The following is a 25,700-nucleotide window of genomic DNA, read 5'->3' on the forward strand; positions in this document are numbered from 1 at the left end:
ACTACACATTCCTCGAGGGCAGGGACATTTGGGGGTCGCCTTTGTCCAACAGTGGTGAGTTCATGGTAGGTGTGAACGGGTGTTTGCTAAACTAAGCGCAGGGCGGTGAGAAGGGCGAGCAGGTCACTCACCGGCAAGAGCCCTGGCTGCCTGCCCACCTTTTCCAAGAGGCCTTTCTAACTCTCCTACCAGGGCCGGCAGACTCGGTCCATCCTGGAGCCCACTTGGTGGGCTGTGGTGAGTGGAGGCTTTCCATGCCACGGGAAGTAGCCCAGGCTTGATGAACGATGCCTTCCCGGGCGAGGGATGGAGAACAATGTACCCACTTATGTGCAGGCACAGGTGATCCTGGCTGGGGCAAAGACTCTCGTAGTTTACTTCCTGCTTGGCCATGACAATGACCCAAGCTCTCAGGCCCCAGGCACACTTGCACACGTGCCTCAGGGCCACACGGGGTGGGTTGGAGAATCCCAGGAATGTGTTGGAACTGCTGACAGCACTTCATGCTGTGCGTGTGATCGGCCCATGTGACTTCCGCAGGGAACCGTGTGCCTGGTGGGCTCCAGCGCCCCTATCTTGAGCCTCCCAGGTCTTCTGAGCCCCAGCGCTGGTGCTGAAGAGCAGGATGGCGTTGCAGGGGATGCAGAGATGAAATTTAATGGGCAAATCTGCTTGCCCATGGCCACTCCACTTAGTTCTTCATCCAGGGAGGGGTGGCCTAGGCACGGTGGCCAGGGATTGGCTGTGCACAGGGAACAGGAAGCCCTGAGCGGGAATGGCCAGGGGAGGCGGGTGGCGCTCACTGCCTACAGCAGGTGTGGCCGTGGTGCTGACAGGCCCAGCTTCTCAGGGCTGGAGGCCCAGGCTCCAGAAGTGCAGGCTATGGGGCTTTATCAGCCATTAGAGCGACAGTTTGTGGCAATCCTGCCAGCCATGGGTGCTGACAGCCAGGAGCTAGGCGGAGTACAGCTTCCTCCCTTGGCCTCCCTGCTCCCAGCCTCGAGGCCGGGGTGCACATTGCAGGGACATTTGAGGAGAGGAGAGATGGCAGGGAGGAGAGGAAGGAAGAGATGGGCCCAGAAGTTTGTTTCTCCTTAGAGATTTTATTTTTCTTTATTTTATTTTTAAAGGAAAGTCTCTGAGAGATATATGTATATATATATTTGTTTCGTTTGTTTGGTTTTGTTTTTAAAGACAGGGTCTTGCTCTGTTGCCCAGGCTGGAGTGCAGTAGTGCAATCACAGCTCACTGCAGCCTCGACCTTCTGCAAGATTTTGAAACGTGTTTTTACCTTCACAAAAGCTGACACCTGCTTACTGCTACAAGTTAATTATTTTAAAAGGGCTGAGGCGCTTTGAGGGGAGAAAGGAGGAGGTGAATGAGAGGGAGATGGAGAAGCACTAAGAACAAAATCCAGCCCCTTCCCCCTTTCTCCAGCTGCCTCCTAAACTGTCTCGGAGCTCTCCTCCGAGCTGCCCTCCATGTGAGTTTCCTAAGCTGTCTCAAAGCTCTCCTCCTGCCTCTGTGTGAGTTTCCTGCAGCTGCTGTGTCAAATTGCCAGCAACTTGGTGGCATAAAACAAGACAGATGTATTATCTTATAGCTCCAGAGGTCAGAAGTCTAAAATCAGTATCACTGAGCTGAAGTCAAGGTGTGGCGGGGCCGCCCCCTCTGGAGGCTCTCAGGGGAATCCTTCCTGGCCTCTGCCAGCCTCTGGTGACTCCAGGTGTTCCTTGGCTTGTGGCCGCATCACCCCAGTCCCTGCCTCCGTGGTCACACTGCCTTCCCTGCTTCTGTGTGTGGTGGGGTCTCCCTCTGCCTCCTTCTTGTATAATAAGAACACTTGTGATCATATTTAGGGTCCATTGCATAATCCAGGATGATCTCCCCATCTCCAGAACCTAATTTAGTCACTGCTGCAAAAGTTTAGTCACCTCTGCAAAGTCTGTTTATTGCCATAGAAAGTGAGATTCGCAGGTTGCAGGGGTTAGGGAGTGGATGTCTTTGCAAGGACATTAATTAGCCCACCGTATCCTCCCTGCTCCAGCCCCACCAGCCTGCCAGGGCTCCTGAAACCACCTACATCCCTTCCACCCCTGCCTCCTCAAGCCCTGGCTTTGGCTCTGTCCTCTGCTGAGATGCTTTTCCCGAACTCCGGCTCTTCCTTATTCCCCCGAGCTCAGTTTAAACATCACCTCCTTGAAGACAACCTCTGGCCTATTCCAAGAAAAGAGCTGTGCCCAGTTACCCTTTGTGCCTGGCACATAGTAGTTGCTCAGTGCAAAAGTGTTGGTGACTGAGAGGCATAGAAACCCTCTGAGCACTTGACAGCCCCAAAGGGGAAGCCGGGCTTCCTGATGCCTGGAACATTCCTTGAGCCCTTCTTGCCTTTGTTCTCCCACATCTGGGCAGAGGATTTGTTGACAGCCCCTGCCCCTTCAGACACCAGTAACAGCCATCCGTGTTGGGCAGAGTTTGAGGTCTATGTCCGCACTGGCGTAGGCCTCAGGAGATGGGGCCTTGGTTTTTTTCCCATCAAAGCTCATAGAGTAGGATGGGATGGGGAGGGGAGGGGAAGGGAGTGGCAGCACACATGTTTAGCTTTCGCTGCGGGCCCTGGACAGGAAAGGTCACTGAAGGGACAGCGTCTCAGGGCCCAGCTCAGCAACATCTGGCTTACAGCCTGCCTTCCCAGCATGTCCCAGAGGCCCTTGAGGACAGAGTGGCAGGTGACAGCACTGACATTAGTGCCAAACTTCCTGGGCCACTGCCACCCACCGGGAGGGGCTTTGGGGAAGGCATCTGGCCTTTCTATGTCCAGTATAATAAAAATAAGAGCCGACTTTTATGGAGCACTGACTCAGCTCCAGGCTGTGCTCATTCAGTCCTCGCAGTCACTGAGATAATGGCCTTCAGTGTGTAGAACCATTCATGGCAGCTGAAGAAACACCGACTTATTTCCCGGGCGAAATTCTTTGAAGGTTCTTGGTGTCCATCTGAACACAGAAGATGGAAGGGGGGAAAGATGGAGGCGGGGGGAGGGAGAGAGCGACCAGGCTACAGGGTCCAGTATCCTGGAATAAGTGCTTCACTTCCCTGGAGGTGATTTCTGGATGATTTGTCTTGCTCCGGATGATTTATTCATTTGTTGATTTATTTGGCGTTAGCATCCTGTTTATATAGACTCTGGATCCAGAAACAACTCGCCGGCAGCCGGCTGGCTGGACCAGCACACGCTGACCGGGCTGGACCATTGACAGGCCCATTGTGGGCTGTACCTTGGCCACCTCCAGTGACAGTGCTCAGCTGTGACCCCAAAATAAGTTAGGGCCAGCTGGGCGGGGCGGGGTGGGGCAGGGATGGGGTCTGTATGCGCCATGTGCTGGGGGCTCGGGGCCTCAATATTGTCCAGGGCTGGGGCAGTAAAGATGGCTGAGGCGGCCCTGCCCGCCCCTAGTGGTCAGTAACAACTAGAATCAGAGCAGCTGGGCAAGGCCGGGAGGCTCAGGCGTCCGACAGGCAGCTCTGGATCCGGTCCACCCACTGCTGGGCCGAGGGCCTATCCTGGGTACAGAAGTTGTAAACGCAAAGTGTTGTCTTCACATCAAAGAAGGCTTTGTCCCACAAAGACCTGCGCAGCAGCTGGCCCCTGCATTCCCCCTTCTCCTCGTACAGCATCCCCAGTTCAATGTGCTCAGTGTCAGAGTCAAGCAGGAAGGTCCAGAACGGCGGGACATATGGTGGCAGCTGAGGAAACTACGGTAGAACTGGCTGAACTCAAACTCTAGGGGAAACTGCAGATGGGCCCGGTATTACGCAGTCCAGGAACTGCAGGAAGGTGGGTGTGAAGCTGCTGCTCTGCCCAGTCAGGGTGTGGGCCCCGCAGTGGCTGAAGTGATGACCGAAGGACAACTACTCCTTCTCCACCAGCAGGCGGAAGCCCTCCAGCGTGCAGTAGAAGGGGTCTGAGAGCAGCTGTACCAAGGATACCACCTGGCTGGTTATGTCCCAGCCATCCTCTAGGCCCACCAGCATGGAGGAGTCTGAATCCAGGGCTTCCACCACCAGCACTGACACCTGCAGCAGCTTGCGGATTGGGGTCAGCCACTCTGAGTCCTCCAGCGAGCGCAGGGAGGAGTCTGGGCTTATTAGCGGGGCAGCCCAGGACACATGCCTTCAGCAGCTTCTTGAAGTTGGCCTTCACCTGCTGTGCCTCGAATACCTCAACAGGCACCAGCTCCCACTGCCGCAGGGGGTCTGGCTGCACACCCTTGAGCTGGGCTTTGTTCCCGAGGATGCAGAGGGCTGCTCACTGCAGCCACAGGAAGCCCGGGTGGGCGAGGGGGCCCTGTTGCGTGGGGTGGGGCCAGTGCATCTCTGCCAGCTAGCCAGGAGCCCATTATCGGCGCCAAGCCCACTGCTGCGCCCACTGGTCTAGATACTGCCCCACTTACTTCAGGGTGCAGTCTGTCTGGAGGGCAAGGTCTCCATGGGGTTGGATAGTGTGATGACCCTGACTCTGGGGCTGGGACCGTGACTGCCCATGTGGGCTGAGGAGAAGCCGCTAAGCACGTTGCATCCCGATGCGTTGGCATAGCGGGGCATGGAACTGATCAGAGCTTGCAGGTGCTTCTCCTGCTCCAGGCTGCTCGAGTCCACCTGGGGCTGGCCTGGAGAAGGTGCGTTCTGGGTCTTGAAGAGGCCGAGGACACCTCTGCCCTGCAGGCCCCCAGAGTGCAGCAGCACTGCCTTGGACCGCCCACTGCACCAGCAGACCATGGGGAAGCGGTTCTGGCGGTAGCAGCGGGACACCCACTGCAGGGCGTTGTCCTGGACACCCTGGGGCATGACCAGCAGCCCCGGGTAGCTGTAGCAGATGGTGGTCAACATTGACCAGAGAAATGCGAAAGGGCTTTGGCCCAGCTCAGGCTGCTGCTCAGGGTGCCAGCCCGAGGTGCTGGTAGTCGCGGCAGCAAGCCTCTTCCACCAGGATGCTGACGGTCATGAGGTCTGAGGGTTTCAGAACTGAGGACGGGGTCAGCATGCTGGGCTCCAGCTCCTCTGACACTGAGATCTCGTCCCCCGGTCCTCAGGGGGCGGCTGGCCCTGGTGCTCCCAGCTTGGGGGGTTGTACGTCTTGCGAGTGACATGCTGGCGCCCGATGGTCATCTTGGCATTCTTGAACAGGTTGCGGGACAGGGTTCTGAGGGAAGGACCCTTGTCCTTGGTGACTCGGGGTGGCCGGCCGAGTGTATGGACAGAGCCCAGAGTGAATGCCAAGGTGGCTCTGACGTCCGGTGGGTCCCGCAGCTTATGCAGCTGCCTGTGGAAGTTGCTCTGGATGATTTTTAAAGCTCCCTTTGGCTGGGCGCAGTGGCTTATACCTGTTATCCCAGCACATTGGGAGGCTGAGGCAGGAGGATCCCTTGAGCCCAGGAGTTCAAGACCAGCCTGGGCAACATAGGGAGACCTCCATCTTTACAAAAAAATTAAAAAGTTATCTGGCTGTGGTGCTGCACGCCTGTAGTCCTGACTACTCAGGAGGCTGAGGTGGAAGGATCACTTGAGCCCAGGAGTTTGAGGCTGCAGTGAGCTGTGATCATGCCACTGCCCTCCAGCCTGGGTGACAGAACAAAATGCTATCTCTGAAATAAATAAATAAATAAATAAGTAGTCCTCTTCATTCTTGTTTGTTTTGGAGGCTGAGAACGGCTGACCTGTCTTGGTGACAGGGACCAGCCTGCGGGCATGAAACTTAAAAACTCACCCAGACAGAAGGAACCACTCACTCTCAGAGCACAGCAGACAGCTCTGCTGGAACTGGGATCTAAGTCAAGCAGGGAGTTGCGTGGCTCTTGAAGAAATGGCTTGAGTATGACCCTCACCCCAGAGTCAGAGACAAAAAACAGACTGATGGACTCCCAAGAACAGGAGTCATCTGTCACTTATGATGAACAAATTATGTATATATATAAAATATATATGTGTGTGTATGTGTATATATATATATGTGTGTGTGTGTGTGTGTGTGTGTGTGTATTTGAGACAGAGTTTTGCTCTGTCGCCCAGGCTGGAGTGCAGTGGTGCGATCTTGGCTCACTGCAACCTCTGCCTCCTGGGTTCCAGGCATTCTCCTGCCTCAGCCTCCCGAGTAGCTGGGACTACAGGCGTGTGCCACCACACCTGGCTAATTTTTGTAGTTTTAGTAGAGATGTTGGCCCGGCTGCTCTTGAACTCCTGACCTCAAGTGATCTACCTGCCTTGGCCTCCCAAAGTGCTGGCATCACGGGCGTGAGCCACCATGTCCAGCCCGAACGGCATTTTTTTTTTTTTTTTTTTTTTTTTTTTTGAGACGGAGTCTAGCTCTGTTGCCCAGGCTGGAGTGCAGTGGCCGGATCTCAGCTCACTGCAAGCCCCGCCTCCCGGGTTCACGCCATTCTCCTGCCTCAGCCTCCCGAGTAGCTGGGAGTACAGGCGCCCGCCACCTCGCCCGGCTAATTTTTTTTGTATTTTAGTAGAGACGGGGTTTCACCGTGTTAGCCAGGATGGTCTCGATCTCCTGAACTCGTGATCCGCCCGTCTCGGCCTCCCAAAGTGCTGGGATTACAGGCTTGAGCCACCGCGCCCGGCCCCGAATGGCATTTTTAAATGATCTCTATAAGGGTTGAAGTTCTATCTGAAGCTACTTCACGTCATGCTAGAAAAGTGACCCCATTAAGATAAGCACGGTAGGTGCTGGGGTGGGAAGCAGAAGCTCTTGGTCGGCTTTTGTTCCCCAAGTGCTCACACCCTGGGGCATTCCCGCCACTCTCCTCCCTCCTCAAAGCTTCCTCTGGGAGCCCAAGTGCTAAACCCCAACAATGAGGGCAACGTGGGGCGGAAAACACTGTGTGTCTTCTTCGCCCCGCGAATGGAGCTGAACTTCCAATGGGAAGGGTTCGGTTCTCTCTCTCACCTGCACTGGAGGAAGAAGCTGGGGTGAGAGACAAGAATTCAGCCTCAGAGGACTTTCTTTGTAGGGTGAGAAAGCCCTGGGTGTTAGGATCACAAAAGTAGAGATTAGATTAGATTAAAGTTCAACCATTACTAAGCCTGTCTGTATCCCGTGCTCCATGAATGAGGGGTCCTGTATTCCTTGTTTCTGCTGCGGTCCCAGTGCTCAGACAGTGCTTGGCATACAGCAAGCACTCACTAAATAGTTGAATGGATGAATGGATGCCTCACTTTCCTCATTTATACAACAGAAGTCATGGTACCCCCCTGTATTCACTATCAGTTGCTACGTAACAAATTAGGCCCAAATTACTTGGTGGCTTAAAACAACAGTCACTTTATTCCCTCTCATAATTTCCATGGGTCAGGAATTTGGGACTTTTTTTTTTTTTTTTTTTTTTTTTTAGGCGGAGTCTCACTCTGTTGCCCAGGCTGGAGTGCAGTGGCTCGATCTCGGCTCACTGCAAGCTCCGCCTCCCGGGTTCCCGCCATTCTCCTGCCTCAGCCTCCTGAGTAGCTGGGACTACAGGCGCCGCCACCACGCCCAGCTAATTTTTTTTTTTGTATTTTTAGTAGAGACGGGGTTTCATTGTGTTAGCCAGGATGGTCTCGATCTCCTGACCTCGTGATCCGCCCGTCTCGGCCTCCCAAAGTGCTGGGATTACAGGCTTGAGCCACTGCGCCCGGCCGATTTTTTTTTTTAAGACGGAGTTTTGCTCTATCGCCCAGGCTGGAGTGCAGTGGTGCGATCTTGGGTCACTGCAACCTCTGCCTCCCCGGGTTCTAGCAATTCTCCTGCCTCAGCCTCCCCGGTAGCTGAGAATACAGGTGTGTGCCACACCACCCAGCTAATTTTTTGTATTTTTAGTAGAGACAGCGTTTTGCCATGTTGGCCAGGCTGGTCTCAAATTCCTGATCTCAAGTGATCTGCCCGCCTTGGCCTCCCAAAATACTGGGATTACAAGCGTAAGCTGCCGCACCTGGGATTTTGTGTGGCTCTGTCTCAGGGTCTTTCATGCCACTGCAGTCAGACAGTGGCTGGAGTCAGAACAGGAGGGGACTGGCCAGGCATTTCTCTCTCTTCGTGGAGTCTCGGGGTTTCTCCAGAGGGTGACTTTGGGCTTCCTCACACCATGGTTGCCCCAGAGCTCCCAGGCAAGTGCTCTGGTGGGGAAAGTGGAAGCTACTTCACTGCTATAACCTACTCTGAGAAGTCACAGAGCGTCACTTCTGCCACAGGCCCAGGCCCGTCTGGATTCAAGAGGAGGGAACGTGGACTCTGCTTCCAATGGGAGGAGTGTCGGTGTCCCATAGTAGGAGCACGTGGGGTGGGGGAGCTCGTGGCCATCTTTGGAGATTCAATCTGCCGCTGCTAGGAGGAGGCCAGACTGACATTCGAACCCAGGCAGGCTGAATGCAGGCCCTGACCTCTGCATCACCGCTGCATGGGGCTGCCCCAGGAGAGGCCAAGTCTCTCAAAGACCTGAAGGAGAACTACGCGTCCTACGCAGTGAGGCCCACAGCAAATACCCTTTGCAAATACAAGATGCCTGGGTTCGTTTACTGTGGCTGTCCTAACAAAGCACCACAAAGTGGGTGGCTTCAAGCAACAGAAATGGTCTCCTTACAGTTCCAGAGTCCAAAAGGCTGAGACCACAGTGGGGACCTGGCCATGCCTTCTCTAAGGGCTCCAGGGAGGGGCCGTCCTTGCCTCTCCCAGCCTCCAGGGTTGCTGGGAATCGGGGGTGTTGCTTGGCTTGTACATGCACCACTGCAGCCTCTGCCTCGGCTTTTACTCGGCCTCCCTGCTGCCTGTCTGTGTCTGCGTCTCTCCTCTTCTTACAAGGACATCAGCCGTATTGGACCAGGACCTACCCTAATCCAGTATGATCTCATCCTAACAAATGACATCTGCACAGATCCTCTTTCCAAACAAGGTCACACACTGAGGCTCTGGGTGGACATGAATTCTGGGGACATGATTCAACTCACAATGGCCCTGTCTGATTTCCCAGTCATGCCCTGCCCAAGTTCCCGGCCCCTCATGAGGCTCCACACAGCCCTTTAAATGGGGGCACATGGCTCCTGGGTCACTGAGCACATCCAGGAGGATGCAACCAGCCTCGGAGGGCCTAAAACGCTGAGCCTGAGCGGCAGTGGCCACCTTCACTGGGGAGTAAGGTCGGGGAGGGGAGGCAGCCAGAGGGCCTTTGGTGGCCTGCCAGCGCCTCCCTCACTTCCCACCTGTCACAGGACTTCTTCCGGTCCAGCCGGCTCTGCTCCTTGGTTGACCCTCCCAAGCACAGTGCGTCCTCTCCTGGGATGGCTCTATTAATAACCCTCATGTGGATGTTCTGGGAAGGCCATTCATGCTTCCTGTCCTCACGTGTGGCCCCCACTCTACGCCATTCATGAGAGTGACCCCCAGGCGTGACTGGCTCCCTCCCTTTCTCCACCGCCAGCACGTCTGCAGGATCCAAGGTGTTTGCTGTTCACAGCGACCCATGAGTGAGAGGCGGCCGTGTTCACACCATAGTTTAAGTTAACGATGCCCGGCTGGGACGTGCGCTGTGTGGCCCTCCTCAGGGACTACAGTGTGGCAGAAACAAACACCCTGAGCTTCCTCTCTTCTCTTTCTCCTGCTGATATTTTGCTGCCCCCCCAACAATTGTTGAATCCAATGTAAGCTGTAAAAGGCAGCCTCACGAGTGCTAAGCGGGGTGGGGGGGAAGGATGGAGAGGGGTCTGCAGGGGCAACTAAAGATTCCTAGCATGAAAGGCAACCACTATCTATCAAGGATATTCATCCATCTAATGGGGATCATAATTTATCCTAGGGCTGTTGCTAAGGCTGAGTAAATACATCTAAAGTGTACTAGCCAGGTTAATGGCACCCACCTGAGTTCAAATCTTTGCACACGTCCTCACCTAAATGTAAAAACTCAACAAAGAATGCAAATGATGCCTTGACTCACTCCTTCAACATTACTAGGAGACAGAACCCAAAAAACTTCAAATAATCTGCAGGTAGGAAAAAGACCAAATACCAGCAGACCTCCCACTGCCACTATAGGTCAAAAGCAGCGTCAACAGGGCAAGGGAGGCTTAAAGGACTCAATACAGGCCAGGCATGGGGGCTCACACCGGTAATCCCAACCCTTTGGGAGGCAAAGGTGGGAGGATCACTTGAACTCAGGAGTTCGAGACCAACCTGGGCAACATGGTGAAATCCCGTCTCTACAAAAGAAAAAAAAAAAGAAACAAAAAAATCCCTCCCAAAATTAGCCAGACATAGTGGTGCATGCCTGTAGTCCCAGCTACTTGAGAGCCTGAGCAGGGAGGATCACTTGAGTGCAGGAGGTCAAGGCTGCAGTGAGCTGTGATCATGCCACTGGACTCCAGCCTGGGTGACAGAACAAGACCCTGTCTCAAAAAGCACAAAACCAAAAAACCTGTACATGGATTTTAAAAATATAGATTAAAACATGTAAACACAAAATAAGTAAATGTAGTAAACATTGCTCAGGCAACACACCTTTGGTGAGGCTCCTTCCATGTGTCCAGTCCTGCACCAGCCATTCCAAGTACAAAATGGCTCATGTCCTGTGCAGCTTCCATCCCAGGGGGTGAAACAGACAAGGCACTGAAGAATGTACTGAACAGTGGCCTCCAAAAAGGTGTATTCATTTCCCAGCTCTTGGAACTTGTGAGTGTGACCTTATTTGGAATAAAAAGCCATTGCAGATGTCATGAAATTAAAGATCTCGAGAAGAGATCATCCTGGATATAGGGTGGGTCCTAAGCCCAATGACAGGGGTCCTTATAAAAGAAAGGGAGAGAGACACTTGAGACACAGAGATGCAGAGAAGGTCATGTGAGGACAGAGTCAGAGATGGGAGTGGTGCATGGACGAGCTGAGGAACACCTGGAGCTGTCAGGAGCTGGAGGGGCCAGGAAAGATCTCCCGTATAGTCCCAGAAGCAGCTTGGCCTGGACGGCATCTTGATTTTGGATTTCTGGCTTCCTGAATGATGAAAGATGCTTTTCTGTTGTTTGAAGCTGCTGAGTTGGTGGCCATTTGTTATAGCAGCCCTGGGAAACAAATGCAGGGAAGGCATTTTCCTTGCAACCAACTTCAAGATCATTGCTTGAGGCCAGCACGATGGCTCACACCTGTAATCCCAGCAATTTGGGAGGCTGAGGTGGGAGGATCATTTGAGGCCAGGAGTTTGAGACCAGCCTCAGCCATATAGTGAGGCCCCATCTCTACCAGCCCCCACCCAAAAAGCAAAAAAACAAAAAAAAAAAAAAACAGAAATTAGCCAGACGTGGTGGCACCTACCTGTAGTCCCAGCTGCTAGGGAGGCTGAGGTGGGAGAATGGCATAATCCCAGGGTTTGAAGCTGCAGTGGGATTCCAAAGTGCTGGGATTACAGGCATGAGCCACCGAGCCTGGCCTGTTCCCTTACGAATATCTTTTAAGTCTTTGTTCCAACATCACCTCAGTAGTGAGCTCTTTCCTGCTAAAAACCCAACTCCCAGCAGCCCCTTCCTTCTCTCGGCTTCATTTTCCTCCTTAGCAAGCATGGGCACCTTCTATATATATATATATATATATATATTTTTTTTTTTAGTCTTGCTCCATCCCCGAGGTTGGAGTGCAGTGGTGCCATCTTGGCTCACTGTAACCTCCGCCTCCCAGGTTAAAGGATTCTCCTGCCTCAGCCTCCCTAGTAGCTGGGATTACAGGCACCCACCACCATGCCCAGCTAATTTTTGTATTTTTAGTAGAGATGGGGTTTCGCCGTGATGGCCAGGCTGTTCTCAAACTCCTGACTTCAGGTGATCCACCTGCCTCAGTCTCCCAAAGTGTTGGGATTACAGGCGTGAGCCACTGCACCTGGCCAGCATGGTCACCTTCTAAGACACAAAATACTCTAGTGATTTGGGTTATTGTTCATCTTGCCTCCACTAGAACAGAAGCTCCCCCAAGACAAGGATTTTATCTCTTTTGTTTGTTGCTGTATCCTCAGTATCTAGCACAGAGTAGGCATTCAGTAAATCTTGGTGGAATGAATGAGTGAATTAGGGCCTTTCCCAGGTTAAATGCAGCGACTAGGGAAAGAGAACTTGTTGGGTGCTACCTCTGAGTGGCCCTGCCTGCCCTCCCTGTCCCTGTCAGGACACAGGTCATGGGGGCTGTTCTGTCCTGGAGAGAACTGGAGGCTGGCCAGCTGCTCCCTGATCCATGGCCATCTGGAGCCTCTGAGCCCACTCCAGGCCCTCCAGCAGGAAGAAGATGTGAGCTTCTGATGGCCCAGCTCCAGTGCTGTGGGCCAGAGCAGCCAGGCAGGGAAGGAGAGCTCGGTGGAAAGGTAAGTATGAGTCACCCTCACTCCCCCAGACTGCATGTCCTGGGAGCCTTGAGGGAGATAGTGGCTGAGGGTGGGTGACAGGCGCCCAAGAGCTACCTCAAAATAAGTCCCTAGCAGAGCCATCCTGTGGCCACCCTGGCTTCCTCCTGCCCCATTTTCAGGCCTAGGACACTCCCTTCTCCCCCACCCACAGGGCTCAGCTCAACCAGCCCTGCCCCCAACAAACTATGAGAATTGTCCAAATGGCAGGCACAGCAGGTGTAACTGGGAGGAACAGCCACCGAGCTCAAGCTCGAAAACATGTGGTGGAGGTCATGTTGATGGCCATGATGATGATGATGATGATGATGACAAAGGTATCAGTGAGAGTCCTAGTCGAAAACCAATAGCACACTCACATTAGAACAATTCAAGAAACATTAATAAAGGCTGTTTACAAAGATGTAGGCATAGCGTATAAAGGTATTCAGAGGCCAGGTGAAGTGACTCATGCTTGCTATCCTAGCACTTTGGGAGGCTGAGATGGGAGGATACCTTGAGCCTGGTAGTTTGAAACTAGCCTGGGCGACACAGTGAGACCCCATCTCTAAAAAAAATAAAAAATTAGTCAGGTAGGGTGGTGCATGCCTGTGGTCCTAACTACTTGAGAGGCTGAGGCAGGAGGATCACCTGAGCCCAGGAAATTGGAGGCTGCAATGAGCCATGATCACACCACTGCATTCCAAGCTGGGTGATAGAGTGAGACCCTGTCTAAAAAAATACCAAAAATAAAAATAAATAAAGGCACACAGATAGAGAAACCACTAGACATTGTGCACAGGGAGGCTGGGTGCGGTGGCTCACACCTGTAATCCCAGCACTTTGGGAGGCCGAGATGGGCGGATCATGAGGTCAAGAGATCGAGACCATTCTGGCCAACATGGTAAAACCCCGTCTCTGCTAAAAGTACAAAAATTAGCTGGGCGTGGTGGCGCTCACCTGTAGTCCCAGCTACTCGGGAGGCTGAGGCAGGAGAACTGCTTGAACCCAGGAGGCGGAGGTTGCAGTGAGCCGAGATTGTGCCACTGCACTCCAGCCTGGCTTCAGAGCGAGACTCCGTCTCAAAAAAAAAAAAATTGTGCCCGGGGAAAACATCAACAGCCCAATTGCCACCCCTAAGTATGCAGGATCCTGACACAGAGAGAGCTGGGGAAGTGGTAGGTGCCAATGCTAAGTGGCATGGCAAGTCAGAGCTGGCAGAAAAAAAATACCCTGAGCTCCATCTCTTCTCTTTCTCCTGCTGATATTCTGCTGCTCACCAGCATTCATTGAATCCAATGTAAGCCATAAAAGTCAGCCTCATGAGTGGTGAGCAGGGGAGGGAAGGAGGGAGAGGGGTCTGCATGGGCGACTAAAGATTCCCAGCGTGAAAGACAACCACCATCTATCAAGGATGTTCATCCATCCAAAGGGGATAATAATTTATCCCAGGGATGCTCTGAAGGCTGAGCTAATACAGCTAAAGTGTACTAGCAAGGTTAATGGTGCTCAACTGAGTTAAAATCTTTGAACGCGTCCTCACCTAAACGTATAAGGTCAACAAAGAATGCAAATGAAGCCATGATTCAGTCCTTCAACATTACTAGGAGACAGAACACAACAAACTTCAGATAACCTGTAAGTAGAAAAAAGCCACCAAATTCCAGCAGACTTCCCGCTGCCACTGTAGGTATTGAGCAGGGTCAACAGGTCAAGGGAGGCTTAGAAGACTCAACACAGGCCAGGTGCGGGGGCTTACGCCTGTAATCGCAGCACTTTGGAAGGCTGAGATGGGAGGATCGCCTGAGCTCAGGAGTTCGAGACCAACCTGGACAACCTGGTGAAACCGTGTCACTACAAAAAAATACCAAAAAATTAGCTGGGTGTGGTGGCACAGGCCTGTGGTCCCAGCTACTTGGGAGGCTGAGGCGGGAGAATCACTTGAGGCCAAGAAATGGAGGCTGCAGTGTGCAGATAATTGATCCATTGCCCTCCAGCCTGGGGGACATAGCAAGACCCTGTGTCAAAAAAGAAAAAGAAAAAAAAAAAGGCACAGTATCAAGAGGAAGGAGAGGGGAGCAGAGTTAATAAACAAAGCACACACAGAGTCATCTTCAGAAAGGGTAAGTCCAGCACTGAGTGTCCAGATACCAAACACGGGTTTGGGACTCAGTGGCTCACAACGCCAGCTACAAGAAAGAAACTTGGAAGTGAATGGCTCAAAGCCAGCAGCCTCAATAACGCATTGCCTCTGGGAGAGAATCTGATTAATGGAAGAGGTCGCTCATCTTCAGGATGGTCACCACCAATTCTCTCCTTTTCTATAGATGCATGTAGTTCCCAATGGAGAGGCGGAATCCATTCCTCTGCTCTCTTATATCTGGATTTCCCTGTGACTATTTTTGTTTTGTTTTGTTACGGGGTCTGACTATTGCCCAGGCTGGAGTGCAGGTGATCCTCCCATCTCCGTCTTCCAAGTAGCTGGGACCAGCTAGTATTTTTGTTTTTATTTTTAGTAGAGATCGTGTCTGGCTATGTTAGCCAGGGTGGTCTCAAACTCAAGCAATCTTGCCTTGGTTTCCCAAAAGTACTGGGACTATAGGCATGAGCCATGGCGCCCGGAACCCGTGACTGTTTTGTTTTGTCTTGTTTTGAGATGGAGCTTTGCTCTTGTTGCCTAGGCTGGAGTGCAATGGTGCGATCTCGGCTCACCGCAACCTCCGTCTGCTGGGTTCAAGCGATTCTCCTGCACCTCCGCCTCCCAAGTAGCTGGGATTACAGTCATGCACCACCACACCCGGCTAATTTTGTATTTTTAGTAGAGATGGGGTTTCTCTATGTTGTTCAGGTTGATCTTGAACTCCCGACCTCAGGTGATCTGGCCGTCTCAGCCTCCCAAAGTGCTGGGATTAGAGGCATGAGCTGCTGCGTCTGGCCACCCGTGACTATTTTAACCAATAGAAAATGATGAAAGAGATGCTGGGCCAGTTCTTAGAAGAGGACTGGCAGCTTCCACTTTGGACCACTTGCTGTGGGGAAGTCCATCACCACTGAGGAACTCAGGCTGGCCACACAAGGAGGCTGCATGCAGAGAGACACAATGGACCAGCCTCCATCTGTCCTTGCCGTTGCAGCCCAGGTAAGAGGCATGGGTGAAATCTTCAGGTGACTCCTGACTCAGCCACCATCCAGCTACAACCACATGAAAGATCCCAAGTGACAGTCATGCAGCTGAGCCTCAACCACCCCTAGGACCATGAGATACAATCAAGTGATTGTTCTTTTAAGCCACTGAGTTTGGGGTGGTTTGTTGGACATTGAAAATCATCAAAACAATAGAGAGTGGTGGTGCACCTTGGAGATGTGGCAATGATCAGAAGTGAGGAAATAAGGGGGTGTAACGAACTGAACTGAATTGTGTCCCCCCAAATTCGTATGTTGAAATCTGGCTGGGTGTGGTGGCTCACGCCTGTAATCCCAGCACTTTGTGAGGCAGAGGCAAGAGGAACGCTTGAGCCCAGGAGCTTGAGACCAGCCTGGGCAAGGCAACATAGTGAGACTCTGTCTCTATAAAAAATCTAAAAATTGGCTGGACGTGGTGGTGTGTGCCTGTAGTCCAGCTACTCAGGACGCTGACATGGAAGGATTGCTTGAGCCTGGGAGGTCAAGGCTGCAGTGAACCATGATTGCACCACTGTCCTCCAGCCTGGGCAGCAGAGTGAGATCCTATCTCAAAAAAAGTTAACCTCAGTATCTCATAACGTGACTATATTTGAAGACAGGGCCTTTAAAGGGGCAATTATTAGGTTGGTGCAAAAGTCATCGCAGTTTGCCATTACTTTTAATGGCAAAAACCACAATGACTTTTGCACCAACTTATATTTTGAAATGTGATCATTAAGGTGGGCCCTAATCCAGTACGACTGGTGTTCTTATAAGAAGAGGAGGCTGGGCGCGATGGCTCACACCTGTAATCCCAGCACTTTGGGAGGCCGAGGCAGGCGGATCACTTGAGGCCGGGAGTTTGAGACCAGTCTGGCCAATATGGCAAAACCCTGTCTCTACTAAAAATACAAAAATTAGCCGGGTGTGGTGGCACACGCCTGTAATGCCAGCTACTCAGGAGGCTGAGGATGAGACTTTCTTGAACCCAGGAGGCAGAAGTTTGTTGCAGTGAGCCAAGAATGCACCACTGCATTCCAGCCTGGGTGATAGGGCGAGATTCTGGGATGGAGCGCTCATCCTTTCTCCGGCAGCCTCACACCGGCTGAGCCGTGTCTACTGTTGAGAGACGTGAAGAAAGCCAAGTTTCTGATTTTTCTCTCCAGCTCCTCAAAGTTATTGAACACATTTTCTGCTTTTTGTGTGACCACAGGGGACTCACTCACATTACAAAAGGAGAGAGTTAAATCAGACAATGTTCGGGACATTTGTCTGCAAAGACTCTGAGACCCGGCTGTTATCAAAGGCTGAAATATCTTGTTCTCACACATTACTAAGAAAAAGGTAGGCAGTTTCTTTTGGAGATTGTCAGTTAAGAATCTTTAGAATGGAAGTGACAGAAATCTAACTTAAGTTGCTTTGGGGAAAAAGAGGTCGAAGGGACAGATTTATTGGCTCACAACTGCAAAGTCCAAAGTAGATTGACATCAGGCATTGCTGGATCCAGGGACTTTAATGCTGTCACCAGAATGCCAGCGATGGGGAAAATATGGGTGCAGCACAGTTCTTTCTGGAGGTGATAGGAAGGATAAGGTGACCCTTTCAGAGTCCCTTGCTCCTTAGCAAGGGGAGGGAGGGAGGAAGTGGAGGGGGTGGGGAGAAAGAGAGAGAGAGAGAGAGAGAGAGAGAGAATATTACCTGGCAATACACAGTAATTTCTATGCTCAGAAATTGCTGGTGAGGCTGGACATGGAGGGTTGGAAGTTTTTGGTTTTGTTGTTGTTGTTATTGTTGTTCTGAAGACAAGGTCTCACTCTGTCGCCCAGGCTGGAGTGCAGTGGGGTGATCCTGGGCTCCTGGGCTCAGGTGATCCTCCCATTTCAGTAGCTAGGACTTCCAAGTAGCTAGGACTATAGGTGACACCACCATACCTGGCTATTTATTTTATTTTATTTCTTTAATTTAATTTATTTTTTCTTTCTTTCTTTCTTTCTTTCTTTCTTTCTTTCTTTCTTTCTTTCTTTCTTCCTTCCTTCCTTCCTTCCTCTCTCTCTCTTTCTTTCTCTTTCTTTCTTTCTTTCTTTCTTTCTTTCTTTCTTTCTTTCTTTCTTTCTTTCTTTCTTTTTCTTTCTTCCTTTCTTTCTTTCTTTTTTGTTTTTGTAGAGATAGGGTCTCACAATGTTGCCCAGGCTGGCCTCCAACTTCTGGGCTCAAGCAATCCTACCACCTGGGCCTTCCAAAGTGCTGGGATTACAAGTGTGAGCCACCACACCAGACTGCATGGTGGGAATTAACTATTTTCTTTCAAGCTGCCAAGCTCAGCCCTCCCTCTGTTAACCCTGTCTAGAGATTTACTTCAAGAGCAGAGAAGATCTACAGACCCATGCTGGTTTCCAAAACACCCCCTAACACACACACACACACACACATACACACACACACTCTTGCATGCACACCTGCGTGTCTGCCACAGCTGTGAAGGGTCTGATGGTCCTATGCAGCTGGTTTCTGGCTTTTGGAGGAAGTCTAAGGGTCACAGAAGACAGAGGTACTACTAGGGGAGTGGGAGCAAGCAAACTGATCTATAAAATGGGGTAAGCTGGCTGGGCATGGTGGTTCACACCAGTAATCACAGCACTTTGGGAGGCCAAGGCAGGAGGATAGCTTGAGCTTAGGAATTCAAGACCAGCCCAGGCAACATGGTGAAAGCCTGTATCTACAAAAAAAATACAAAAAAAATTCTAAAAATTAGCCAGGTGTGGTGGTGCATGTCTGTAGTTTCAGCTACTCAGGGGGCTGAGGCAGGAGAATCACTTTAGCATGAGGAGGGTCAAGGCTGCAGTGAGCCAAGGTAGTCCCACTGCACTCCAGCCTGGGTGACAGAGTGAGACCCTGTCTCAAAAAAAATAATAAAATAAAATAAAATAAAATAAAATAAAATAAAATGAGTTGACTTATTACAGTTAGGGCTTTTGTGCCTGGCAGAAACCTTAGTCTAGCCCTTTCATTCTACACAAAGAGAAACCATCCCAGAACAGAGAAGCAAACCGAGCAGAATCCTTGGAACAGGCCACGTGCGGTGGCTCACGCCTGTAATCCCAGCACTCTGGGAGGCTGAGGCGGGCAGATCACCTGAGGTCAGGAGTTCAAGACCAGCTTGGCCAACATGGTGAAATCCCGTCTCTACTAAAAATAAAAAATTAGCTGGGTGTGGTGGCACGCGCCTGTAGTCCCAGCTACTCAGGAGGCTGAGGCAGGAGAATTGCTCGAACCCAGGAGGCAGAGGTTGCAGCGAGCTGAGATCGTACCACTGCATTCCAGCCTGGGTGAAAGAGGAAGACTGCATGTCAAAAAAATTAAAAAAAAAAAAAAAAAAGAATCCCTGGAACAGAGCCACACAGTGAGTCAGCCACGGGCAGAGATGAGCTTGCCTCCTGCCTCCTGGGTCAGTGCTCCTCTGCCTCCTCCTTTGCCTTCCCCCAGGTGCCCAGTGCTCTTATACCATCCACTTTGGCTGCCCAGGATTGGGCTGGAGATTGAGGCCAAAGGAAAGCTACAGAAAAATCTTGCGGCTGGAGTCCTGCTCTCTGACCAGTCAAACCTTGTATTCTGCACAGCTTCTTCCTTCTGCAGAGAGCATAGGGGTGGTAGCTGATCCATTACCCAGCCCTTCTAGACTCTGCTTATGCATCTGCTCTGTCCAGAGTGCCCTCCCCATCTTCCATCTTCCTTCTCGTGGCTAACTCATTCTTATCCTTCAAAGCCTTAGCCCAGCCCCACCTTCTCCAGCAAGCTCCCTTCTCGACTGCGCGCTCCTGCTGTGCTCACAGAGCATCCAGGACTCACTGCCACTGTATCTGTCACTCACTGTGACAGCCTGGGGAGCCTGTGATTGTGCTCACCTTTCCCACTGCACTATAAGCTTCTCAATGGTAGGGACTTTCTTGTCCATCACGTATGCCCACCTTCCAGCAGAAATATTAGATTTTCACCTGCACAGTTTCATTTTATGCTCACAACAACCCTATGAGGTAGCCATGAGAAAACAAGGAGAGAGGAAGCAACTTGCCCAACACAGAGGTAGCAAGAAGTTGATATGAAATTGTGTCCAGACTGTTATTTCAGTCTTGACTGTGGGCTACTATGACCCCAGGCTCTCGGTGAAAGTTTGGTGAATGACTTAAGGTCTTATTTCTGTCTCTGTGGCCAGATTAAGCACTGAGAGTTGGACGGTGGTGGGGAACCAATACTTCTACCACAATAACCTTTACTGAGGGCTTACTATGGGACAGACACTATGCTTGGTGTTTGACATATACTCTGTTTCTTTCCCATCGCTGCTGAAACAAAGTCTCACAAGCTTGTTGGCTTAAAAGAACATGACTTTATTTTCTTACAGTTCCAGACATCAGAAGTCTGAAATCTGTTTCACTGGGCTAAAACTAAGGTATTGGCAGGCCCATATTCCTTCTGGAAGCTCTAGGGAAAAGTTCATTTCTTTGCCCTTTCCAACTTCTAGAGGCTGACTACATTCCTTGGCTCGTGGCCCTTTCCTCTATCTTCAAAGCCAGCAGTGTATTCTCTTCTCTCCTCTCTGACATCTGTTTCCATCCTTACATTTTGTCCCTCTGGGCTTGATCCTCTGGCCTCCCTCTTATAAGGATTCTTGCGATGACATTGAGCCCTTCTGAATAATCCAGGATAATCTCTCCACCTTGAGGTCCTTAACCACACCCGCAGAGTCCTTTTTACCATGTAAAGTAACATATTCGCAGGTTCTGGGTATTAGGATATGGACATCTTTTGGGGACTATTATTTAGGCTACCACAGACATCATCAAATTTAGTCCTTGTACATTAATGCTGCAACAGAGGTGTTATGATTGGCTTCACTGAATAGACTTGGAAACCACACGGCATATGACAGGCCCTTGATGCATGTTGATGGGGCTGATCTGGTGTGAGAGTTGATTGACAACATGTCCTCCTCCCTGTACAGTAGGCCTTGGAGGATGTGTTTAGTTCTGTGTCTTCCCTCAAGTCTTCTCCCACAGTCCTCTCCACTGGGGACAGATAGAAACTGTCAGAGTGTCTGACACTTAGACACTTAATTGTCCCACTTGGGGTCACTTTGTCTCCCCAATGAAATCACAATCTCCTTCTGTGTAAAGACCAACTCTCATATACTACTAATTATTTGGCCTTTTATACAGTGCCACAAGCTTTTGCAGACATCATTTTTTTCCTTTTAGTCCTTGCAAGGACTGTCCATTTTACCGAAGAGCAAAGTGAGGCTCTGGCGAGATGCACAGTCAGTTTTTAATGGTGCTGGTTGATGAACCCTGCCTTGCTCCAGATCCTTTATCTCATGGTACCCACCATGAGGGACTTTCTGCACCCTCAGCAGCCTCTCACCCACTGACTCAGCTCTGCACTTGACTGAATTTTCTTACATCTTTAGCTTCCTCTTAACCTTTTGATACTCTTACTGTGGCATGCTCAAGCACACACACACACACACACACACACACAGACACAAAACTACCCCAGCCCCCAGAACATTTCCAACACTGGTGTCTTTACACAGCCCTTACCCACCCACCCCCATTTATATTTCATCTGCAAAATGCTCATCTGAGCCACTTCCCATTCTTTCTCCTGCACACACAGTCACCACTAGACTTGCACATCCCCTACAGCACAGCTCCCAGAGCCTTCATAGATGACAGGAGTTTCACCTAAGCTTGCTTTCTGTAGAAACACCTTGTGATCACCCTGTCAGTGATTATGAGCTTCAGGTCTGGAATCAGCCTGCCTGGGGTTGGAATCTGGGCTTTGTCATGTGTCAATTGTGTGACTTTTGGAAAGTAGATTAATTCATGAGCACCATTTCCTCGTCTGAAGTGAGGAATAATAACCATGCTTTTCTCACCTCAGGGGCAGATGCTATTTTTTAGGCAAGATTTGCTTAGAGGTCCCAGTTTCTTATTGCTGCCCTTCTCTGCCATAACTCTTCTCCCCTTGTAGACAGCTCCACTCCTCCAGCCTGCTGCTTCTTGACCCCAATTCTCTGGAAGGCGAGTGACATCAGTTGTATGCTTGAGGTGGGTATTTTAGCTGCCATGACTCTTTCCAGGGCAATTTCTCTTCAAAGTCTCATTTCTAATCACAGACAGGAGGCCCAGGACACCTGCTAATGAGAATTAGTTCATGGGTGACCAGATGAAGGAGGCACTGGGAGAGGGGAACTCCCCATATCTCTGGTGTCTCAGCAAATAGATAACCACCATTCCAGCCCTCCTTTTGTTTTCTTTCTTTCTTTCTTTCTTTCTTTCTTTCTTTCTTTCTTTCTTTCTTTCTTTCTTTTTTCTTTCTTTTTCTTTCTTTCTCTCTCTCTCTCTTTCTTTCTCTCTCTCTCTTTATTTCTTTCTTTCTCTCTCTATTTCTTTCTCTCTCTCTTTCTTTCTCTCTCTCTCTCTCTTTCTTTCTCTTTCTTTCTTTTTTCTTTCTTTCTTTTTTTAGTCTTGCTCTGTCACCCAGGTTGGAGTGCAGTGGTGTGATCTCAGCTCACTGCAATCTCTTCTTCCCAGGGTCAAGCGATTCTCCTGCCTCAACCTCCTGAGCAGCTGGGACTACAGGCATGTGCCACGATGCCCAGCTAATTTTTGTATTTTTAGTAGAGACGGGGTTTCACCATGTTAGCCAGGATGGTCTCAATCTCCTGACCTTGTGATCCGCCCGCCTCGGCCTCCCAAAGTGTTGGGATTACAGGCAAGAGCCACCACGCCCAGCCCATACTTTTGTTTTCTATCCTGTGTTGGCTTGGTGGGGGAGAGGAGGTGTTGACACCTGGAGGACACACATATAAAGCATTCCTGGGTGACTTCGTCATCACTGGGCCCTGTCTCTCAAAATTCCAGCGAAATCTGCTCTTCCCTTTAAGGGGTGAAAGAAGGGTCAGCATTCCAGAAGTTCCTGGTCATACCCAGGCTTTTAATGAACTGCCATTGGGGAATCAGCAACCCGTTGCTGTAAGGGCTATAGGATGAGGGGTTGTGAGAGCATAGGGAAGGGTCTCAGAGGTCTCTTGTCCCTGCTCTACGCAGGTCTTTCTGGCCTGAAAATCCTGTCGAAGAGAGCAGCTCTTAAGAGTTTGCTCCAAGTTCCCTTGGGACGATCAGCACCACGGACAGCGGCCAGGGCGCCCTGAGGACCCGCAGGCGAGCAGGGTGCACAGCCGCGAGCAGGTGCTGCGCTACGTGCGGGCCAGGGAACTCGCGCGTGGAGGGAAGGGGAGACACGCCGTGGGTGGCGGGGTGTTGGCCGGGGTTGTTTTCGTTCTGAGTCACCCTGTGCACCCCGCGCTCACGTCGGGCCTCGGAACGCCGGGGTTCTCCCTGCCTTTTCCAGCAACAGTGGGTGGGGAGGCAAGACGCAAGCGCCAACCTAGGACACCCAGGCTTTTGCAGGAAAGGAAGAAGCGGGAGACGTGGACTTGTCTGTGTCTCCAGCGCGTTCCTGCCCCCTGCCCGACCTGGCCCATTTCTATACAAGGTCGGCTCTGCCCGGTCTCCACCTCCCGCGTTGCAGGCGCGGAGGGGATCATTCCCGGGCCCTGATCTCAGCGGTCCGGAATGTGGCTGATAAATCAGAGATAACCCTGCAGGGCAGGGCGGGCGGACACTCAGCTCCAGGATAAAAGGCCACGGTATCCCGAGGAGCCAGGAGGAGCACCCGCAGGCTGAGGGCAGGTGGGAAGCAAACCCGGACACATCGCAGCAGCAGCAGCAACAGCAGCAGCAGCAGCAGCAGCCTCCGCAGTCCCTCCAGACACATGGATCCCCAGACAGCACCTTCCCGGGTGCTCCTGCTTCTGCTCTTCTTGCACCTGGCTCTCCCGGGAGGTCGTTCCCACCCACTGGGCAGTTCGGCCTTGGACTTGGAAACGTCTGGGTTACAGGTGAGAGCGGAGGGCAACTCAGGGGGAATGGACAGCAGCAATGAAAGGGTCCTCACCTGCTGTCCCAAGAGGCCTTCACCTTTCCTTTGGAATTAGTGATAAAGGAATCAGAAAATGGAGAGATTGGCTGCCATGACCCTGTACCCAAGGCAGTCAGTTCACTTGGGTGCTATGAAGGGTAGGTGAGCCCAGGGATGGGTCCCTGAGGCTTGGACTCCCTCATCCATTGCAGGAGCAGCACAACCATTTGCAGGGCAAACTCTCAGAGCTGCAGGTGGAGCAGATATCCCTGGAGCCCCCCCAGGAGAGCCCCCGTCCCACAGGTATCTGGAAGGCCCAGGAGGCAGCCACTGAGGGCATCCGTGGCCACCGCAAAATGGTCCTGTACACCCTGAGGGCACCGCGAAGCCCCAAGATGGTACGAGGGTCTGGCTGCTTTGGGAGGAAGATGGACCGGATCAGCTCCTCCAGCGGCCTGGGCTGCAAAGGTGAGCAACCCCTGCCACCCCGGCCGCCTGCCCCCATTCCAGTGTGTGACACTTTTAGAGTCACTTTGGGGTTTGTTGTCTCTGGGAACCACACTCTTTGAGAAAAGGTCACCTGGACATCACTTCCTCTTGTTAACAGCCTTCAGGGCCAAGGGGTGCCTTTGTGGAATTAGTAAATGTGGGCCTCTTTCATTACCATGCCCGCAACACTTTCTCCTCACCTCCTACCTCTTATCAAACGGGCAGAATCTCCTTTGGGGTCTGTTTATCATTTGGCAGCCCCTCAGTGGTGCAGAAAGAGAACCAAACATCTCCTCCTGGTTTCCTCTAAACTGTCTATAGTCTCAAAGGCAGAGAGCAGGATCACCAGAGCGATGATAATCCCCAATTTACAGATGAGGAAACTGAGGCTCAGAGAGTTGCATTAAGCTTCAAACGTCTGATGACTAACAGGGTGGCAGGTGGTACACGGTGAGGGAAGCTCAGCCCCTGCCTCCATCTCCCACCCTAACCATCATCACCCTCTGTCTTGCCCTGACAGTGCTGAGGCGACATTAAGAGGAAGTCCTGGCTGCAGACACCTGCTTCTGATTCCACAAGGAGCTTTTTCCTCAACCCTGTGGCCATCTTTGAAGTGACTCTATTTTTTTTAAATGTATTTATGTATTTATTTGATTGTTTTATATAAGATGGTTTCTTACCTTTGAGCACAAAATGTCCATGGTGAAATAAAGTCAACATTATAAGCTTTATCTTTTGAAACTGATTTGTCTTGGCGCATTAAAAATAATCCCTAATTTCAAAGAAACCAACCCAACAAAAACCACAAAGCCCTGTGATCTCAAGGCATGGTGGGATGGGGACATGGCCTCAAGGGTAGCGGTAGCAGGCTTTCTTTTCTTTCAGAGTTTTTAATGCTCTGAAATGTTATTAAATATCTCAAGTACTTGAGGCACTTGGGAGAAACTGCTTTTCAAAGCAGGGCAGTTTCTTCCTGGGTGTGGAACGGGTCCTGACATATGTGTGCAACCTGAGGGCATGTGTCCAGCCATTTTCTCCACTCGTCCTTGCTCTGCCTGGAATTCCACCATTAAAGCACTCTCCCTGGGGATTATTGCTTTCAGGTCTCAGCTAAAATGTCAGTGACTGGGGGCAGTGTGTGTGTGTGTGGCTCATCTACATTCCCATTCGGGGGTGAGCCCTCCATCCTGCCCCAAATATCAGCTTTGAAACTCCAATTCCTGGGATCATCCCACAAAAGAGCCTTCAAAACTCCAACCCACAAAGTGAGAGGGGTCTGGTGATCGGCCCAGCTTTCCAGGGTGCTCCTCCCCTGGGGCTGCATCATCTCTTCTTCTCTTTGCCTTAACCAGTGGGGAGGCCATCTCCCCTATGGGTCCCCTTCCTCCACACCCTGCAATCCAGGCCTCCCACAGTGCCGAGTTCCTCTCCTTTCAGATTCCTGGGAAGGGCCTCATGTCATTCCCTTTCTTACAATGCCATTTATAATGCCAGCTCAGCTGAGGGGTAAGGCATCATGAGGTCCACTATTATTATGCCCATTTTCCAAATGGGAAAACAGACCCAGGAAAACCAAGCGTCCTATCCAAGAGCACACAGCAATGAAGCGCTGGTGCTGGGAACTGAGCGGAGATCCAGGTGACTCTCGAGCCTGCGCTCTCCAACTCTTGAGCCCCACGCTCC

The 25,700-nt window shown here is 51.3% G+C and overlaps 1 protein-coding gene and 1 pseudogene across 1 annotated transcript; one reads left to right on the top strand and one right to left on the bottom strand.

The window, feature by feature from the left end:
• Positions 1-3,504: 3,504 nt before the first annotated feature.
• On the bottom strand, positions 3,505-8,341 carry LOC100426916 (myotubularin-related protein 5 pseudogene; annotated as a pseudogene).
• Positions 8,342-23,247: 14,906 nt separating this feature from the next.
• Positions 23,248-24,748, top strand: NPPB (natriuretic peptide B). Its single transcript, XM_015152941.3, has 3 exons — positions 23,248-23,508; positions 23,741-23,996; positions 24,538-24,748. The coding sequence occupies exons 1-3, from the start codon at positions 23,383-23,385 to the stop codon at positions 24,552-24,554; spliced, it is 399 nt and encodes a 132-aa protein (XP_015008427.3). The 5' UTR covers positions 23,248-23,382; the 3' UTR covers positions 24,555-24,748.
• Positions 24,749-25,700: the final 952 nt, after the last annotated feature.

The sequence above is a fragment of the Macaca mulatta genome, chromosome 1 (assembly GCF_049350105.2).
Source record: "Macaca mulatta isolate MMU2019108-1 chromosome 1, T2T-MMU8v2.0, whole genome shotgun sequence".
NCBI lineage: Eukaryota > Metazoa > Chordata > Mammalia > Primates > Cercopithecidae > Macaca > Macaca mulatta.

Bases quoted from the DNA above. Each gene is read 5' to 3' on its own strand.
- NPPB (XM_015152941.3), top strand. From the start codon at position 23,383: ATGGATCCCCAGACAGCACCTTCCCGGGTGCTCCTGCTTCTGCTCTTC. The intron at 23,509-23,740 runs GTGAGAGCGGAG...CATCCATTGCAG, and splicing joins TGGAAACGTCTGGGTTACAG to GAGCAGCACAACCATTTGCA.